The sequence below is a fragment of the Salmo trutta genome, chromosome 29 (assembly GCF_901001165.1).
Source record: "Salmo trutta chromosome 29, fSalTru1.1, whole genome shotgun sequence".
NCBI lineage: Eukaryota > Metazoa > Chordata > Actinopteri > Salmoniformes > Salmonidae > Salmo > Salmo trutta.
In genome coordinates this window covers 20805185-20826365 of record NC_042985.1, presented here as the reverse complement: position 1 = coordinate 20826365, position 21181 = coordinate 20805185, and the positions used below count along the sequence as shown (strand labels likewise).

Sequence of the window (21181 nt, the reverse complement as noted above, 5' to 3'; positions counted from 1 at the left end):
GTCATAGGCTTAAAGTCTATCTTAGATTCATCAGGAAATGCTATATCATTTGTAGTTTAGTCTACTGTAGGTGACGTCGTTATTGCAGGAAAAATCGTTCATTTGAGTTTTGGAATTTGCGTGTGATGGGCTGTTGTTTGGGAATGTTAATCTCCTCAAATAACAGGGTATTAATGCGGAAATCTTTTCAACGCATTCCTTATGTGTAATTACTGTAGCTGCACCCTTGTGATGCATGACAATACTGCGCTAGATTGAAATTAATTGGAGAACCATGTTTTGATTGATTAAATCCCAGCCAACCACGCACGCTTTTTTATGTACACCCCTTTTTCGTCGGCTAAAAGTGGCACAAAGACGCGCTGGCTTTAGGACTTTTTACAAGTTTGGTCTTCCCCTTTAAAAGTCTACAGCCCTAGCGGTGATCATTGGACTGAAAACTCTGCGGAGGGGAGAAGAGAATGAAATAGCTTAAACAAGAAGCCGGGATCATGGCGGCACCGCTCGGGCGGGACACTCTACCTGACCACTGGTCCTATGGAGTTTATCGAGATGGCAGGGTCTTCTTCATCAAGTTAGCATGCACTGTGATGTTTTAACTTTAAGCTTTACTGGTGAAACGGGTTAATTACGCAGTTATTCACGTTCTTCTCGTCCAGTAACAGGTGTCTTGTTTCTTTCAGTGATAAAACTCACAGCACTACTTGGCTCCATCCCCGTACGGGTGAACCTGTCAACTCTGGACACATGATACGATCAGGTACGCGCAGGAATTAATAATACGATATTTCATGACTGCTGTGCACATTGTGCTTTAGCCTACCGCATCTAGATATGTATAGATTCACGCAGCCCATTGTATTCATGTTTTAGATTTACCACTGGGATGGGAAGAAGGATTCTCGGACGAGGGGGCCAGCTACTTCATTAAGTGAGTGCAGCTTTATGTTGTTAATGTATGGGATGTGCGTGACTCTAACGTCCGATTCGAGCTCGAATAGCTCATAGCTGTAGGACTATCGTTGTGTCGGTAGCACGCTTGAAGGCATGCAGTCTTTTAAATGCAGCAATTACAGCGGGTTGAGAAATGATGACGTTGCAATGCAAGCAAGCCATCACTTTCTTTCTCACGGTTACACATAAAAATACCCCAGGTGTTCATGGATACAATGTTGCACTAGGACACAACGCTCTGGTTTGCTGATTTGGTTTGTCATTTATGAATGTCACAGAGAAGCCTATTGCTCCTGACTAGCCCCATATGAGACCTTTATTAGGCTACTGGCTGAACGATAACAAATGCTGTATAGCATAGACTACTACTTCATGCAAATGTTTAGTCAGGGATTTCTGCTATGTTAGGCTATTCAGGCTTGATATGATACAGTATATTGCAATGTCATTGCCAACAGTGGCAGTCAGTGCCGTTTAAGACGACTTTTTTTCATGAGCATGGCCATATTTCTATTACAGCATATTGGATGACTGTCATTCATATCCATTCACCCAGTTGTCACCATATTAGCTAAAGTAATGTCATAGTCAGCATAGCTAATAGAACTAACACGATAGTAAACCCACTACAATAATACAATAGCGTTACAGTGTACAGTCAGTAAGCAGTTACACCGGCAGGCCCCACTGGCAATGAATTAGTAAAACCTAAAGCTTACCTTGACTTGGAAAAGTTCCAGTGTTGTGTTGGAAAGTCATAGCCAGCTAGCTAACATAGCATACCTCTGTTAGAGCTAGGTGTTCCAGTAGGCTAAACTAGGTAGCTGCATTTCTCTCTTGATTGTCTTTCATTTTGGAATAAGTTAATTTGTTCAAAACTGTTCAACTACTGTCTTTCTCTCTCTTTGAGTCAACTACTCACCACATTTTATGCACTGCAGTACTAGCTAGATTAATTCTCTGATCCTTTGATTGGGTGGACAACATGTCAGATCATGCTGCAAGAGCTCTGATAGGTTGTAGGACGTCCTCCGGAAGTTGTCATAATTACTCTGTAAGTCTATGGAAGGGGGTGAGAACCATGAGCCTCCTAGGTTTTGTATTGAAGTCAATGTACCCAAAGGAGGACGGAAGCTAGCTGTCCTCCGGCTACAGCATGGTTCTACCTTACATAGTGCTGTTGAGGGTACTGTAGACCTTCTTTGCAAAATAGTGTGTTTTAATCAATTATTTGGTGACATGTGATTATATTTAGTATAGTTTTATCTAAAAAGGATCGCTTTTTAAATGTTTTACGATTTTCATTTTTATGAAATTCAGTGAGGAGGATGGTCCTTCCCTTCTTCCTCTGAGGAGCCTCCACTGATTGCCAACCACTAATTGTTATTTTTCTGGACCATTTTATTATGATTTATTAAGTAATTTATCTATAGTTTTGTCAAATCATAGACTGCTGTCTTTACACTTTTAGCCTAACGTATGCATCAGTAGCCTATGCTTACTTTAGGTTTCAGACAGAAATTAGCCAGGCCTATTATAAACCAGCACCTTGAAATACATTTCCTGTTATTTTGACAGAACTCCCCAAAGGTGAGATGAATGAAAATGTGATTGTGTTTGACCAACGTAACCTAATGCTATAATGTTTGGAGAAAGGTCATGTTTGCTTTTCTTCAGGATCTGTAGCTAGATAATATCCTACTTTTAATTTACTTTCTTTCTATTTAGAACATCGTGTTTGAGGAAGAGAGAGGACTGAACACACACACACACACACACACACACACACACACACACACACACACACACACACACACACACACACACACTCTCTGATGTGATGTAATTTCCCATCTGTCCCACAGATACGCCTGCATGGAGTGTTTGAACATGTATGGTTCAGTTTTGCATCACAATATATTGTGATTTGATTACAGACATCACAATAGATTGACAGGCTATATTGATGCTCTATGTTGAAGTTCTCATGCCAATTAACTCTTGCTTTCTGCCCACATCATTTAGAAAATAAAGGGCAATGCCAAGCAGGACTGAAAGAAATCTATTGAAATTCAGCTCACACTCTCCAATATGCAAGACCTCTACTCTCTCCATTAGCTGTGTGTGTTTGTGTGTGTGGCTGGAGAAGGGGCAGGAGAGGGGCTTTTGTGTCTGTGACCATATGGTGACAGAGATGTATAGCATGATTACAGTCTTGAAGCAGCGAGAACAGGATCCCCAAAGTCACACTTTCTCTATCCAGAAAATGATTATGGCTCCCAATAACCAATCCACCATATCTACCAGAGCATTCTGTCAGTCTTTGCCTTTCTTTTGGCTACTACCAGGCTGTGCTATGTTTGTAGAAGTAACATTAAGCCACTCACTCTCTTTACAGTATTTTATTTGTTTACCCAGACACTCAGTAGAGAGCCATTTGCATTATCTAGCTGGGCATTTCCTTCTGCAGTGTTTCACATCATGTTTGTTGATGGGAATCAACTCTATAGGCTGTGGCTGCCAGTATGTAGCAGATGGGTCCCTGGAAGAGGGAGAAACACACAGAGTAGATAACAGACCACTCTTAAAACCAACTGATAAATTAAGCTAACAATGACAACTGACAAGTCTACTTTTCCTAGCCACGTGCTTATATATCTGCATTACCTGCTGTTTGGGGTTTTAGGCTGGGCTTCTGTATAGCACTTTGTGACATCTGCTGATGTGAAAAGGGCTTTATAAATACATTTGATTGATTGATACTGTAAAGCAAGTGTAGACATAGAGAATGCATGAGCAGGGGTCCCTCAATGTGAACCAATGGAAGGCGAACTCCTTCACCATGGGTGGTTTCTGGTGGGTAGCAACTCAGTCACAGAGTTTCTTATCCCAGAGGCACAACATCGCGGGACTTCCGGGAGCGCTTGTGAAACAGACCAAACAGACCAGGCCGGGGTTTGAGAAGTCAATGAGAGAAGTGAAATATTCTTCTTAGTTGTTCATTTTCTCAAAATCTAACAGCACAACCTTGATTCGAGCCATTGTCTTCAGTAGTTAAGCCAAATTGACACGTTTTCCTTTTTGTCAAAAACTTTATATCGAAGGAGTGCCTTTGATTTGACCGCCTAAACATGCACAGTTTGGCGCAAAACCACTGTGCGAGCCGATGACGTGTTTCTATGCATGAGCTTAGCTAGCCAACGTCGCCATGACATCGCCTACAAGTGTGACCGGGGATTTCTATTGGAGAAGCAGTTTTAGCCTTCATACAGTACTGTCTTTGAATCAGTGTTTTCCATTAGCACCGGCTGTCACCTTATTAGCCGGTTACAGACTCATTTTCAGCCGGCAACATTTTCCACTTCATTTTAACTAGACTACTTTTCATTTAACAGTTTCAATTCGCTAGTCTGTCGACCCGCTAGAATCAACAATATGCATCTTCTAGCGATCTTTTGATAGGATAAGTGCCTGTCAGTCAGAAAGCAAGCAATAACAGGGAAACGTAGCAGAGAGGAAGTGGCGAAGGGAGAGGTTTCACTGTCGCCAAAATCTGTCCAAAACAAGCCCACTGCATGTCTATGGGCTTATTTTGGACCTAAGCTTGTCGCCTGCCTTCCCGGCTTTGGGACAACTACTCCCATTGTAAGGGCGGAGACATGAGCATCTCGTCATTATATACAGATATCTGTTAGCAGTCAAATTTCTTTACACAGAGGGAAGAGAGCATGATGCTCATGAATTTGCAAGTATTCAGACCACTTCCCCTTTTTCACAATTTGTTACATTACAGCCCTCATAAATCTACACACAATACTTCATAATGGCAAAGCGAAAACAGGTTTTTAGAAATGTTTGCTAATTTATTAAGAATAAAAAAACAGATATCGGATTTACATAAGTATTCATACTGTAACGACCCAGGGTTTATAAGCGCGGAAATCGACTCTGCCGGATGAGCATGCTTTTGCGGCACAGTCGATAGCGCGCCGGACTTCGGGCTTGAAGGTCGAGGGTTCGAGACCTGCTCCCTGCTTGCTGTTTCATTACACTGGTGTCAGAAGTAAAAACGGGTATAGAAGTTAGCCAGCTAGCTGACTTCGGTGGCTAGCTAACGTGGGTGAAGAACGGGGTTGAAAATGCTTCAAGGGAATCCAAAAGTGACGGTGGAGGTAGGGGACGGTTATGGCCAAGGAGGTGCGTGTGCATGGACGTCGGAGGATCTGGCTGAGGAGATCGCCAGGGCGTCGGATCCCAGAGGCCGCTTGAGGGAGGACGTTAGAGTGATGGCGGCTGAAGCGGGCATGAGTGCTTCGTCTAACGTGTTTCGCGCGGATTCTGGTGGGCGGACCGAAGGGGTGACGTCGACGCGGCGGGACGAGGAATCTGGGGCTCAGGATGTAAACAAACATGGCGGCGCCAAGCCCCCGGCTGCGTCCGTATCCGTTAAGACCCCAAAGTATTCCGGTAAGGCGGATTGGGAAGCTTTTCATGCTCAGTTTGAACTGTTAGCTCATTTTAGGGGGTGGTCGAATGAAGATAGGGCACTGCAGTTGGCTTTATGCCTGACGGATGATGCTCTGGCCTGTTTGTTATTGATTAGCCCCGAGGACAGATGTGATTATGATGCTTTAGTGGGAGCACTGAGGAGGCGCTATGGACAGTGTGTACAGCCCGGCCTGCTGCGCTCCGAACTGAGTAATAGACGCAGGCAGCCTGGAGAGCCTCTACGGGTGCTAGCTAATGACATTGAGAGCCTCTCTCGGCGGGCATATGCTCACATGCCCCCCTACGTGCAGAGCGAGCTAGCACGGGACCAGTTCATACAGGCGCTTTCTCCTACGGAGCTGCGCATACAGACCCAGCTGGCTCATCCTGAGTCATTGCAGATAGCCTTGGAGATGGCTTTGGAGAGGGAGCTGGTGTGGGCTGGGGCTTCAGCTGGGTCTTTAGTGGGGGCGCAGGGAGGCAGACCCTCTGGGAGAGCTGGGGGGCAGAGCAGCCCAGAGCCGGAAAAGCCTGCGTGCGTGGCTGATATGACAGAACTCATTCGGGCTGTGTCGCTACAGGTGGAACGAAACACACGCCGTGGTCCCCGGGTCTGCTGGGGTTGTGGCCAGACAGGCCATCTGCGCCGAGATTGCCCCAAGTTCCCCGGAGCTCAGGGAAACGGCTCGGGGTCCGCATTGACCGGGTAGTGCGGACCCCTGGCTTTCTATCCCAACCACCACCATCTTCTTCAGGAGGAGCCCACCGGCCCAGACGGGGAAGCAAGGCTCCACTTCCCCCAGAAGCAGACGTGGGCAAGCGGACGGAGCCTGTTGTCGTGGTGGGCCGGACCTGTGTTGGGGACTTTTGTCATGTCCCTGTCACTGTGGAGGGGGTGCCCTGCTCTGCCCTGGTGGACACTGGGTCCACAGTAACCCTGGTGAGGCCAGATATTGTACCAGGTTGGATTCAGTGTGAGCCCACAACTGTGCAGCTCCGCACAGTCACAGGTGAGCTGGCACCCATGAAAGGGAAGGGAATAATGACTCTGACAGTAGGGGGCAGGACTGTGCGTCATCCCGTGTGGGTGGCGGCTGTGCAGGACCCTTGTATCCTGGGGTTGGACTTTCTTAGGAGCACAGGCTGCCAGTTAGACCTAAATGGGGGCACACTGAGCTTCCAGGGAGGGCCTGCAGTCACCATGGCCCCCCCTAATATCACATACACTCAACCCAACAAACCTTTTACTCCAACAGTTAAAGCAGCAGAGACTCATGGCTGCCCCCCCTCCCCCACATCTGTGTGTGACTTTTCTCCAGTCCCCCTGTCACCTACGGCTGTGTGTTACATTCCCCCAGCTACCCCCACGACACAGCCCTCCGTGAGCCCGGGCCGCACCCCCCCAGTCCAGCTACCCCAGATGGGAGAGGAGAGGACACTGTCTACAGTGAGGGAGATATGGGGGAGGAACTGTGTTGGTCTTGACCCTGAGCAGCAGGAACGGTTGTGGCAGTTGCTGTTTGAATTCAGAGACAGCTTTGCGCTGAGTGAGGGAGAGGTGGGTCAGACTCATCTGGTGCAGCATGAGATCGACACAGGTGATGCTCGACCCATCAAGATGCGTCCCCGCCGTATCCCGCTGGCACGCCAGGAGGCGGCAGACAAGGCTGTGTTGGAGATGCAGCGGGCAGACTTCATCGAGCCCTCAGACAGCCCCTGGGCGGCGCCGGTTGTCATGGTTCCTAAGAAGGGGGGCAAGCTGAGGTTCTGTGCGGACTACAGGCGGCTGAATGAGGTAACCAGGAAGGACTCATACCCCATACCACGTATCGATGAGTCGCTGGACCTGGTTAGGGGGTCCTCCTGGTTCTCCTCACTAGACCTCCGCAGTGGCTACTGGCAGGTGCCCCTCTCCCCAGAGGCCAGAGCCAAAACTGCGTTCTCCACTAACAGAGGACACTGGCAGTTCAAGGTCCTGTGCTTCGGCCTGTGCAACGCTCCAGCTACTTTTGAGCGTTTGATGGACAGGGTGCTGGATGGCATCCCCCGACAGCAGTGTCTGGTATACCTCGATGACATCCTGGCCCATGGCAGCTCCTTCCAGTCAGCTCTGGTGGCGCTACGGAGTGTGCTGGAGCGGGTGGCTGCCGCAGGTCTGAAGCTCCACCCCGAGAAGTGCCACTTCATGAGGAGAGAGGTGTCCTTCCTGGGCCACCGAGTGGGGAAGGAGGGGATCAGCACCATGGAGGACAAGGTGGAGGCTGTCCGGGACTGGCCCACCCCCACCGACCAGCGTCAGCTGAAGAGCTTCCTGGGCCTGGCCTCGTACTACAGGAGGTTTGTACGGGGCTTCTCAAGCGTCGCTGCTCCCCTGAACCGCCTGCTGCCGAAGGACAAGGCCTTCACTTGGACAGGGGAGTGTGAGGAGGCCTTCAACACCCTCAAATGTGCACTGATCGAGGCCCCTGTGCTCGCCCCCCCTGACCTCACCTTGCCCTTTATCCTGGACACAGACGCGAGCAATGTGGGCATGGGTGGGGTGCTGGCCCAGGTGGGGCCAGAGGGGGAGAGAGTGGTGGCGTACTTCAGCAGAACATTTAACAAACATGAGCGCCGCTACTGTGTCACCCGGCGGGAGCTCTTGGCTGTTGTGGCTTCCATCAAACACTTCAAGTACTACCTGGGTGGCCTGCCATTTACTGTGAGGACTGACCACTCTGCTCTCCAGTGGCTCATGTCGTTCAGAGAACCAGAGGGGCAGGTGGCACGCTGGTTGGAGGAGCTTCAGCCGTATGACTTCACAGTGGTGCACAGGGCAGGGGCACGCCACTCCAACGCCGACGCCATGTCCCGTCGGCCCTGTACTGCAGATGGCTGCCGCCACTGTGAACGGAGAGAGGGACGGGAGAGAGCGCTGAGTGCAGAGGGGGGGGTCTGTGCCACAGTGTGTCGGGTGAGCGGCCCTGTCTGCTGTGAGCTGCAGACTGTCGACGTGGCTGAATGGGGGCAGCAGCAGGGACGGGACACAGACCTACAGCCAGTGCTACAGTGGGTAGAGGCACAGGTGAGGCCACCATGGGAAGAGGTGACAGCGCTCTCACTCGCGACCAAAGGGTTGTGGTCAAAGTTTGAGAGACTGCGGCTGGCTGATGGCGTGCTACAGCGGGCATGGAAGGAGTCAGCTACGGGAGAGGAGAGGTAGCAGGTGGTGGTCCCAAAAGCATTGCGGGAGGCTGTGCTCCAGAGTACTCATGGGGGGGTGGGGACTGGACACTTTGGGGTCACAAAAACACTCCGCCGCCTCCGTCAGGGCTTTTACTGGGGGCAGCACAAGAGGGATGTGGAGGACTTTTGCCGCCGCTGTGACAACTGCACAGCGAGAAAGGGCCCCCCAGGCCGCTCTCATGCTCAGCTCCAACAGTTCCCAGTGGGGGCTCCCATGGAGAGGGTGGGAGTGGATGTAGTTGGGACTCCCTCCTTTCAAAGAGCGCGTCCTCGCGCTAGCTTGCGACTCAACGCCTTACAGGAACGCGCTCACCGGCCAAGCACACGCACTGTCGTGGATGCAAGGTCCGATCACTTCTGACACCAATGTAATGAACAGGCAGGGAGCAGGTCTCGAACCCTCGACCTTCAAGCCCGAAGTCCAGCGCGCTATCGACTGTGCCGCAAAAGCATGCTCGTCCGGCAGAGTCGATTTCCGCGCTTATAAACCCAGGGTCGTTACAATACCATTTGCTATGAGACTCGAAATTGAGCTCAGGTCCATCCTGTTTCCATTGATCATCCTTGAGTTGTTTCTACAACTTGATTGGAGTCCACCTGTGGTAAATTCAATTGATTGGACTTGATTTGGAAAGGCACACACTTGTCTATATAAAGTCCCACAGTTGACAGTGCATGTCAGAGCAAAAACCAAGCCATGTGTTCGAAATAATTGTCCATAGATCTCCGAGACAGGACTGTGTCGAGGCACAGATCTGGTGAAGCGTACCAAAATATTTCTGCAGCATAGGAGATCCCCAAGAACTGTGGCCTTCCTCATTCTTAAATGAAAAATGTTTAGAACCACCAAGACTCTTCCTAGAGCTGGCCGCCCGGCCAAACTGAGCAATCGAGGAAGAAGGGCCTTGGTAAGGGAGGTGTCCAAGAACCTGATGTTCACTCTGACAGAGCTCCAGAGTTCCTCTTTCGTGATGGGAGAACCTTCCAGAAGGACAACCATCTCTGCAGCACTCCACCAATCAGGCCTTTACGGTAGAGTGGCCAGACGGAAGCCACTCCTCAGTAAAAGGCAAATGTCAGACCGCTTAGAGTTTGACAAAAGGCACCTAAAGGACTCTCAGACCATGAGAAACAAGATTCTCTGGTCTGGTGAAACCAAGATTGAACTCTTTGGCCTGAATGCCAAGCGTCACATCTGGAGGAAACCTGGCACCATCCCTACGATGAAGCATGGTGGTGGCAGCATCATGCTGTGGGTATTTTTCAGCGGCAGGGACTGGGAGACTAGTCAGCATTGAGGGAACGATGAACAGAGCAAAGTACAGAGAGACCCTTGATGAAAACCTGCTCCTGAGTATTCAGGACCTCAGACTAAGTTCACCTTTCAACAGGAAAACAACCCTAAGCACACAGCCAAGACAATGCAAGAGTGACCCAAATCTCTGAATGTCCTTGAGTGGCTCAGCCAGAGCCCAGACTTGAACCCGATCTAACATCTCTGGAGAGACCTGAAAATAGCTGTACAGCGACACTCCCCATCCAACCTAACAGAGCTTGAGATGATCTGCAAAGAAGAATGGGAGAAACTCCCTAAATACTGGTGTGCCATGCTTGCCCCTGTCTGTGTGTGTGCATTGCGTGAGTCTAGCCATTAGCGATGATGCTAATGAAAACAGTCTTCTGGTAGATGGAAAGCCTTTCCTAAAAAACATGAAATGTTAACTACAAAGTAGCATATTCTTACCTGGAAGAATGATATCATGATTATTTTTATCAATCCAGTGGGTATTTGTTTTGCAAACTCATCACGTGCTACAAAACGCAGCTAAACAACAACCTCTTGCTTGGTGCACACTTGAATTAAAGGGTAACTACACCCAAAAATGTAAATATCTCAGTTTTTTCCCAGACCTCAAAGTGTTCTCACGATGTGGTTTAAACATTGTTGTGGACTTAGAACCTCCAATGTATTTATTTATTAAAAAAGTGTTATTTTGAGAGAGAACCTAAAAAAACGGTGAAAAACCAAAACCTGGACAAACAAAACCTTGAATTTCTTTACTCTATTTTTGTTTTAATAAAAATATATAATTTGAAGAACATTATTATGGCATATATTGCAGTAAAACTGTAAATAAGACTTTAATCTCAAGAGGAGACAGGTTAAATGTTAAAGGTTTAATGTTCTCTTACATAGAAAATAGTCCTGCTCATATAGGCTTAGACCTAGACAATCACCAAAACAGCTACCAATACACTGAATTCATACATTTTCAATCATTTAAATTGTAAAGTCATGTCTTTCTACATAATACCACAAATCATTTTTACAATCAGGGAGGTAAACTCAAAGTGTTCAATCATTTTCCTGTGTATTTCAAATGGAATCATGTAACAGAGGACATCAAAATAGTGCTCTTACGGCAAAAAATGTTGAGCGCCTAGCTGGCTACTTTTTCTATTTGTCTGGCTACTCTATGTACTTGTGGAAAACACTGGCAACTCTGTCCACAGTCATGCCCCTTTTAGTTTGCCTCACTTGCCCCAGTCAGAGAGCCTGCCATAAAGTGCTTTCTACTGCTATGGTTGTATTCTTGTTTGTGTGAATAGTTTGTTGAATGTAGAAAATTATTGGGAGCAAACAAAGTCTGGTCCAAGCGTCACACAGCACAAACATGAGCCTCAGTAAAACACGATTGTGTTAATATTGGAATATGAAGTTCTCCTGACTCAAAGCAGTTGTAATAATTAATTGATAACTAATGAAAGTGTTCTGTGGTTGCAGACAGATGCTTTCTAGTGCTTAGCAACACTGGTGTGGATGGGTGGATGCCCATTCAAGTCTGGTGTGTTCCTCAGTAGTCTCAGACAGACTCAGTCTGGTGGGACCGTGGGAGTATAACTCATTCAGCACAGCACACCTACCTGTGTGGAAGGCACTGATATCCATGTCCTCCCACCTGCCAACTAAACAGCCCAGTGCAAGATAGATTGTCTGTGCCGCTGTCTTCCTCCCTGTTTTGCATTGGAAATGTGTTGCTCTGAGATGGAGGACTCGTAACACAGACAATGCAACGCACCTTATGTAAACACTATAGAAACAACTGAGGCAGGAAGCTGGCATTCAGACATGTGAGTTTTTAAAAGGGCAAAGAAAAAATGATTGCAGAAATTTGTTATAGCTGACACTTTGATTGTGTGCTGCATGAAGGGAGTCATTGTGCCCGTCTCTCTGGCCTCTGAGAAAAGAGAACAACAGGCCAACCCGGAGATGTATGATGGCCCAAATGTCAGCCTGGCTGTAAAATCAATTGGTTATTTGTTGCTGAAATGACTTGATGGAAGCAAGGATCCTGTTTTGGTCTTCTTGTCTGGCTCTAGCTGGACATTGTGTCTTTGTCATTGTGCTGTTTTAACATTGGTGGGTTAGGTAACAGCAGACTTCTGAGAACCAAACAGACGACAGGGACAGGCCAAGTCACGACTGTCCTACAACCCTCTTCTCACATTAGAATTCCCATAAAGTATGGCTGTGGTTTCAACACAATTCAAACTGGACACACTCTTCCCAAGTTCAGAACAGAAAAAGTGTTCTCTTTGTTCCACTCTACTGCTACTTTTACCTAAGGTTAATCAAATCCCTTAGTTGCTGCAGTGTAGTTGCATGTAATTACGCCAGGACCGGAACTGTAGATTCGAAGTAACTACGTGTGTTCATGTCTTGGAAGAGCCAATGAGCGATGTTGAGTTTGTCCTTGTGATGTGCTTGGCCTCTTTATTATCCCTCATTGGGGAATCATTCATTTCTGCTGATGTGGCTTCTGTTATTTTCACCTAATGGTGGGCTCTTCAATACTTCACAGTGGACCGGCCACATCAGAGCTTTATTTGATTTACTGACATCTTGGACGGCGCCGGGGTTTTCTACGTTTGTCTCATGTGTCTTTAAGGTAATTATGGGCGAGTCGTTGAATGCATAGCCCACCTGCCTGCCTGGTCACCCAGCACTCAGCTAATTAAACACTGTGAGTGGAGGCATGGGCTGGTTAATTCATCAATCCTCCAGTCTCTCAGAAATATGACAGTTAACTGTGAAGTAGAGCTTTATATGACTGTTAGCCCCTGTCGAAAAGCAAAACTCTTTTCAAACCACAGTCATATTTACTCCATGACTGACAGATGTGGTCGAGGTTTCATCCAAACAGTAGCACTTTAGCTTGAAGTCTCCCATAATCATTGGATGGAGCTGTCTGTATAGGTTTTTGGGGTCCCCCCCTTCCCTCCTCCCCCCTGCTGTCCATGGAGCATGCTGTGACAGGCTGAGCGGAATCCAAGTCCACATGGCGCTGCCGTGACAACGGTCTGCTGGTTGTGTAGCGGGTTGCTGGTGGAAACCAGCGGAGCTAGAGTACAAAGAAGGGATTGTTGAGACAGGCAGCGCGGTCGTAGTAAAACTCACATTAATTTACATGTAGGCCAGTGGAGGAATGGAGGTCTGCCTAGTGCTCTCTAACATGCTGGGTTAGTTAGATAACCTCTCCTGTCTCAGAGTGGACCAGGGCTCTTTGGCTGTTACTTTAATCTGACACTATATTCCTGACTTGCATTTCTTTAGAATTCTTTCTACTCAGACTGAGAGGTATTTATTTTGATAAAATCTACTCCGAAGAAGTGAATGTTGTTTCAGTTGGTTTTAAGTAGCTACACTAGAGCCTGTGAAGTGGTTTTCCCAGTTTTCCCCCCAGAAAACGTATAGCTTGAGCAGTCAATGCTTTGGAAAAGTGCAACTCTATAGCTCCCCCAGGGGAGAAATGATCCAATCGAGGTACAATGGTGTCCTGTTGGGACAATGTTGCTATTGTTGTTTGGGGTTTGCAAACCTGCTGGACTGACAGGGGGAAGTGTACGATATCCATATAGACCCACACAGACTCCATAAACGCACACAGACTCCCTCTTCTATATCCCTCCACTTTTGTTCTTAATAAGAAATGATGGTTCCATCAATCTTTTATTATTTATCTCAGATCTCTGTGTTTATTTGCCACCTCCCTCCAGTCTTCTAATTTGTATTGTCTGTTCTGTGTTACAATGGCACTCTGGGAGGAATGAGTTAATTAGCCATAAGATGTAGCAGAAGTGAAGCAAAACACGTTAAATGGAGATGAAAGGCAGCTCAGTTTCCCTACAGGGGTTTATCTCTAGGCTCCACTAGTAAAGCATTCTCTTTCTGCATACAGCAAATCCACACTTCACTGGTGCAGAGATCCAAGTCGCCAAATGAAGGAAGGCTACAAACTAACTTCACAATGCTTTAGTTGACCTTTGGCCTCAGCATACCAAGATCCCCTTGTTCTGAAGGAACATGTGTTTGAATGGTAATGATCATCTCCATCAATGCAGATGACAAGGTTAATCTGCTCAGCAAACCTAGTCAAGTGTAGCAAATTAAAAAGTTTTTGGCGGTTACATCTGTATTCAACTCTTTGAGTGCTTTTGAAACTGCAAAATATACCTTTGATATTCAGTGCTGACTTTCAAACTGCCACAGAGAGTGGAAGAACTTTAGCCGTCCTTTGTACTTCTCTTTTCACTGGGGCTGCTTGACCCTAGTGGATCGGTTTTTAAAAAGAGTTTTTTGACAGACTTCCTTTTAAAGTGTATCCCCAACTGTTCCTTTCATCCTGGTGCCACAGGAAGAAAAAGAGTCATATTGAGTCTTTCTGGAAGGTAAATCTAAGGAAACACACTTCTATTTTATTCTTACAGCAACGTGTTGACGGTTGTCGTTTCTGTCTTTGTTACGACTCAGTGTTGGCAGGTGTGGTGTGCTTTCTAGGAAAGCCTACATTCACCACAGACACTGAATGCACCTTCATTACTTTAATAATTATGGCCTCATCATAACAGTGCAATTGACCACCCAGAACTAAGTCCTGATTCCCTCAGGTGGATGTACTGTTGGTAAGATGGTCTGGACAGTATGGAATTTGTCCATTAATGTCATGTTTGCTTCAAGGACTATGGAATTGGATGGGAATTGATTGAAATTCAGATATTTCTGTGTCAAGTGGCAGAGGGAGAGATGACGGGGGAGTGATAAGAAGCATGCCACTGAATACCAATCAGACAGACCTCCCTGTATCAGCCGCAGCCGCAGCCAAGCTGCTCTCATGCAGTAGACTGGAGGTGGGTTTAACTACTGTTATCCCATTGAAACTAATATAAAGTTGAAAACTCCATTCAGAGCTGTTCATCTTCTCTCATATGCAGAACGATTTACCACAGAGGAAACATCCTCTTTCTGTGAAGGTATTTTATTCCAGGTTATATGAAGCAGTATGCCCCCCTACAGTTTTCATAGTTTTTTCTCTGGCTAGTCTGAAACTATACTGCTGCCCACTCTTACATACCGGTAGTGGTGTTTAGAGGTTTCATGCTGAGCAGTGGAATTCCACAGTTCCCACTGCTCAACCCTGTGGCTGTTTCATTCAGCCCAGGGCGTCTATGAGAGGTCAGACTGCAGCGGGGCTTAAAGCTGTCATTTCTATTTGTTTCCAAGTACACAAACATCTCTGTATGCATTGGCTATGATGGCTACAACGAATCCTCACCCCCTGTCTCTCACACTTCAGCATGTTGATGAGATGTGCTGTCTGTCTGATCCCGTGTGTAAATAACAGTCCTTGTCCTACTCCTCTCTCAGCTGTTTGTTAAGATCATGCTGTGACCTTCACCTGACATTAATGATTCTGAGAGGGTTTTGTCTCCTCTCTTTGTCTAGCCGCCCCCCCCCCGTGTGTATGTCAAGCTCTCCAAACACTCTGGAATCGCTCCTTGCCATGCTGAAGGCTGTAATCAGTGAATGACTGGGCTCTTCTGCATTGTGTGTCAATCTCCATTCACCTGCATGACACTCACCACCATGGTATCAGCAGCACTACCAGGCAGTCACTTTTCCATCCCCAAATACATACTTGGATTTGTTAGGTGATACAGTATTTAATCACTCAGCTAAATCATAATCTAAACAAATCCGTCTCTTCCGTAGCTGGTGAACTTTCACATAATGCTGTTGAAAACTCAGAAGCACTTTGACAGTCTGTGTGTGGGCTGAACTGACAGCTCTAGTGTTGTGTGTGATGTGCTGAGAGGAGAGGCAGGAGAGTCATGCCCTCCTGTGTTCTGACCCTCTCTCCCTGGCTCTCTCCCTCCCTGATGTTTGGAGAATGGGGGTGTAGTGATTATTCTGAATTTTTGGAGGCAGTAGGCAGAGGCTGTGGCAGGGCCCTTTCCCGTGACAAGACTTTTTAATGATTTCCTGTTTTGGCAGAAGCTGTTTGCAGTGGCTCTGCAGCAGTGGTACAGGGGCTATAGTGCTCTCCTACCTGAGAATACTTTACCTGCTGCAGAATGAATCATTTATCCTGTGGAAGTGGGAGAGGAAACAATGTGTTATTTTAACACTGCCCCTGAGCACGTAGTCTGGAGTTATTGGAGATGCCAGGATCCATTCTAAAATAAATGACATGTCAAATAGGGGGTGCTTATAAACTTAGCAAAAAAAGAAACGTCCCTTTTTCAGGACCCTGTCTTTCAAAGATAATTTGTAAAAATCCAAATAACTTCACAGATCCTCATTGTAAAGGGTTTAAACACTGTTTCCCATGCATGTTCAATGAACCATAAACAATTAATGAACATGCACCTGTGGAATGGTCGTTAAGACACTAACAGCTTACAGACGGTAGGCAATTAAGGTCACAGTTATGAAAACTTAGGACACTAAAGAGGCCTTTCTATTGACTCTGAAAAACACCAAAAGAAAGATGCCCAGGGTCTCTGCTCATCTGCGTGAACATATCTTAGGCATGCTGCAAGGAGGCATGACGACTGCAGATGTGGCCAGGGCAATAAATTGCAATGTCTGTACTGTGAGACGCCTAAGACAGAGCTACAGGGAGAGAGACAGAGGACAGTTGATCGTCCTCACAGTGGCAGACCACATGTAACAACACCTGCACAGGATCGGTACATCTGAACATCACACCTGCGGGACAGGTACAGAATGGCAACAACAACTGCCCGAGTTACACCAGGAATTCACAATCCCTCCATCAGTGCTCAGACTGTCTGCAATAGGCTGAGAGAGGCTGGACTGAGGGCTTGTAGGCCTGTTGTAAGGCAGGTCCTCACCAGACATCACCGGCAACAACGTTGCCTATGGGCACAAACCCGCCGTCGCTGGACCAGACAGGCGGGCAAAAGGTGCCCTTCACTGATGAGTCGCTGTTTTGTCTCACCAGGGGTGATGGTCAGATTCGCGTTTATTGTCGAAGGAATGAGCATTACACCGAGGCCTACACTCTGGAGCGGGATCGATTTGGAGGTGGAGGGTCCGTCAGGGTCTGGGGCGGTGTGTCACAGCATCATCGGACTGAGTTTGTTGTCATTGCAGGCAATCTCAATGCTGTGCGTTACAGGGAAGACATCCTCCTCCATTATGTGGTACCCTTCCTGCAGGCTCATCTTGACATGACCCTCCAGCATGACAATGCCACCAGCCATACTGCTCGTTCTGTGCGTTATTTCCTGCAAGACAGGAATATCAGTGTTCTGCCATAGCCAGCGAAGAGCCCGGATCTCAATCCCATTGAGCATGTCTGGGACCTGTTGGATCGGAGGGTGAGGGCTAGGGCCATTCCCCCCAGAAATGTCTGGGAACTTGCAGGTGCCTTGGTGGAAGAGTGGGGTAACATCTCACAGCAAGAACATGCAAATCTGGTGCAGTCCATGAGGAGGAGATGCACTGCAGTACTTAATCTTAATGCTACTGGTGGCCAAACCAGATACTGACTGTTACTTTTGATTTTTACCCCCCCCCCCCCCTTTGTTCAGGCACACATTATTCCATTTCTGTTAGTCACATGTCTGTGGAACTTGTTCAGTTTATGTCTCAGTTGTTGAATCTTGTTATGTTCATACAAATATTTACACATGTTAAGTTTGCTGAAAATAAACTCAGTTGACAGAGAGGACGTTTCTTTTTTTGCTGAGTTTATTTGGCCTGTTTCACTGCATGTACAAGTGGAGCAATTAGGGTTAAGTGCCTTCAAGGGCAGATTATTAACAGGTTAAAGTTAATACTAGTAAATAATAGATGGGTTTTATGAAGCGCTTTTCAAGGAGCCATAGATGTTTTGTTTACTTATACTGTAAGGCTGTTTTGTCATAAGTCACAAATACACTGGTGTCATGTCTAAATGTCCATCCAGGTCTCCAGTTTCCACATTTGTCTTGTCCTAACCCAGCCACTCAAGGCCAAGGAACACAGCTGTCATGTTAACGTCATGTTCGTGGTGACAGATTAGGGCAATGGCAGTTTAAGAACATAGACGGGGTTGGGGGTATAACACTGCACTGAATGAAAGGGATTAGGACAAAGAGTGGATTGAGAGGCTGATACAGTGGGTGGCTATGTACCGCAGAGCTGGGATACAGCCATTCCATCACTCACCAAAAGGACTTTTGATATATTTAACTCTGGAGCCTGCAATGAATACATTAACAGTTGTCAGGGCAGAGATGAGACAATCTTCTTCCTGTGGTGAGCTACATTAAAGAGGATGGGCCAGTCATGGTCCAGACGGTCAGAGACAGAGCAGGGTGGCCAGCAGCAGGGCAGCAGAGGAGAGGCTAGTGGGGCCAGGATGGGAACCTGCTGCAGCTGCATACCTCTTGGTCAGGAGGCTAAATGCCTGGCTGAACATGAACTGGAGGCTGCCGGACAAGACGGGGAGGAGACCATAGAACAAGAAAAAGACAGGGAGGAGACCATAGAAGACATGGAGGAGACCGTAGAAGAAGACCGGGAGGAAACAATAGAAGAAGAAGGTGCAAGGTAATGCCTCAGAAGATTCGGTTGGCAAAAGATATTATGATAGATGATAACACCTTGAAAATGTATACACTTTTATTGTAGGCTGAAAGTTTAAGCATTGACATACACTGCGTATACAAAACATTAAGAACACCTGCTCTTTCCATGAGATAGACTGACCAGGTGAATCCAGGTGAAAGCTATGATCCTTTATTGATGTCACTTGTTAAATCCACTTCAATCAGTGTAGATGATTGTAAATGAGAACTTGTTCTCAACTAGCTTACCTGGTTAAATAAAGGTGAAATTAAACATTTTTTAAAATGAAGGGGAGACAATTGAGACATGGATTGTGTATGTGTGCCATTCAGAGGTTGAATGGGCAAGATAAAAGATTTAAATGCCTTTGAACAGGGTATGGTAGTAGGTGCCAGGCACGCGGGTTTGTGTCAAGAACTGCAACACTGCTGGGTTTTTCACATTCAACAGTTTCCTGTGTATCAAGAATGGTCCACTACCCAAAGGACATCCAGCCAACTTGACACAACTGTGGGAAGCATTGGAGTCAACATGGGCCAGCATTCCTATGGAACGCTTTCGACACCTTGTAGAGTCCATGCCGTGTCGAATTGAGGCTGTTCTGAGGGCAAAAGGGGAATTCAATATTAGGAAGGTGTTCCTAATATTTGGTATAATTGTATTTGCATATGCAGTATCTCTTGGGAAGGAAGTTGGCTGAGGGAAAAACAGCTGAAGTGGATAATAGTTTGTGAGTTGTGGAATGCTTGTGGTTTGTCTCTCTCTTCATGAGGCAGAGGGAGGTTCCTGTGCACCTCAGAGTTGTTTCCAATGCCCCTCTGGAGGGAAAACACTGGGTCTGTTCCTACTGATTAAGTTCACATGACAGCAGCTCCTCGGCTGCCTGCCTGCCTGCCTGCCTGCCTGCCCGCCCGCCTGCCCGCCTGCCGCATTCTGTCAGAAAGACACTGGGAGTGGAGACACTGCAGAAATATGCTGCAGGTTTCCCTCATTTCTCAGACAGGAACAGTTTTGATTGGCACAGAGGGAGGAATGAGCAAATGCTTATTAACAAGAGAAAGTCAGTGAGCCCTCATGCAGAATTCCCAGTGTTTGGTTTGGAAGTGTGGGATTGACTGGAATCTCCTGATGGGCTTCCAAGCTCCTCTGTTTTGTAAATGGAAATTCTGGCGCTGAGATTTTCAATCTCCCAACCGAGCTCCGTGGAACACTGAACATCCCTTCTGCATGCTTCATGGATTGAAGTTTCATTTGCAAAATGTTCCGACGTTTGTGTGTTGTATTGTCTCCGTTCTGTGGTGTCTATTCTTTTCCTGTGGTGTCTATTGTTTTCCTTTTAATGGCTTGATTTGATAACCGTGAAAGACATGGGCAGCATTTTCCATGAATTTGTCTTAGTTGTTAAATCCTAGACATTTGTCACACTATGGAAATAATTCTTCTTTACTGCATTTATTAATGGGCAAGGTTGGGATTCCTCAAATTCTCTGTCAAGTGTAGGAGTGTGTCTCTTAGTTTGTAGTGTAAATCAACATGTCTGATGCTATAGACCTTCTGTATGTGTGTCATCACACTGGGGACGTCATCCAACCTGAAAATATCCCTCAAATGGTCCTCCAGCTCGGGCCCATAATGCCTGGTGCTTTGCCTCTGACAGGGCTTGAGAAGTTCAGTCATAGCTGGTTTTTGGATCTCAAAGGGTACAGATCGCCTCCAGTATACGTGAAATCATAGAGTTTATAAGATCATGGTCTGTACCAGTTAGTGACTGTGGATTTTATGATTGAATATTGCTGTTCACATTAACGGATTATTGAGTGTGAAAACCTCCGAAATGGAAAGCTCTATCTGCTGTATGCCACTGAAAGCAGATCTGGAGCAATTTAATTTACTGCAGCAGTTATTGAACACATCGACCACATGGGAGTGTGAGGACTCAGCCCGATGCAATTTAATTTGGTCCATTGTGCAAAGATGCAAAACGAATTGTTTGTTCATGATCGAGTGGACTCTCCCCCATCCACTGTAAAGTGGGTTGGCAGTGCTTAGTGCTAACTGCGTTAGGTCTACTGTATATTATCCTGTATATTATATTACCCTCTAGCTTGAGCAGAGAGAAATAGGCTAGTTGTTTTAAAAAGTATTCTGCGGTTTCTACAGCTATTATTGTTACTTTTTACAGATGCCATATGAGTTTGTGACAGGAGCGTCCATACAGTAATCCTGGGGCTGTTGTGAGAAGTGTAGAGGGAGATGCCACTGAGTAGAGATGGTAGACACGGTAGACACACATGGCTGACTAAAGTAACACTTTGGCGGCCGTCCCGTCCCAGGCTGTTGTGGCACATCAAGCAGTAATGGCTCTATTGATTTCTACTATTTATGTGTCTAATTATGGCTGGGCAGTGGTTAGTTGTCTTTAGCTGCCCGACCGTGGCCACCCAGTTATAACTCTGTGGCTCCTTAATTCACTGAGGCATGAGTGATCAGAGGACAAATAGCCCAGGGCTTTGGGCATGGCAGCCCCTCAGGACATTAAAGACTGGTGAAATATCTGTAGAGGGAGAGTAAAGTCATCTCTGTCTGAATGAATCA

At 46.7% G+C, this 21181-nt stretch overlaps 1 protein-coding gene across 1 annotated transcript in view; it reads left to right on the top strand.

The window, feature by feature from the left end:
* The first annotated feature begins 414 nt into the window (after positions 1-414).
* LOC115167576 (pleckstrin homology domain-containing family A member 7) overlaps positions 415-21181 on the top strand; it is a 197052-nt gene continuing 176285 nt past the window's right edge. Inside the window, exons 1-3 of the mRNA XM_029722150.1 lie at positions 415-574; positions 684-760; positions 874-931. Coding sequence (XP_029578010.1) covers positions 492-574; positions 684-760; positions 874-931 — 218 coding nt within the window. The 5' untranslated portion in view covers positions 415-491. The remainder of the gene's footprint in view (positions 575-683; positions 761-873; positions 932-21181) is intronic.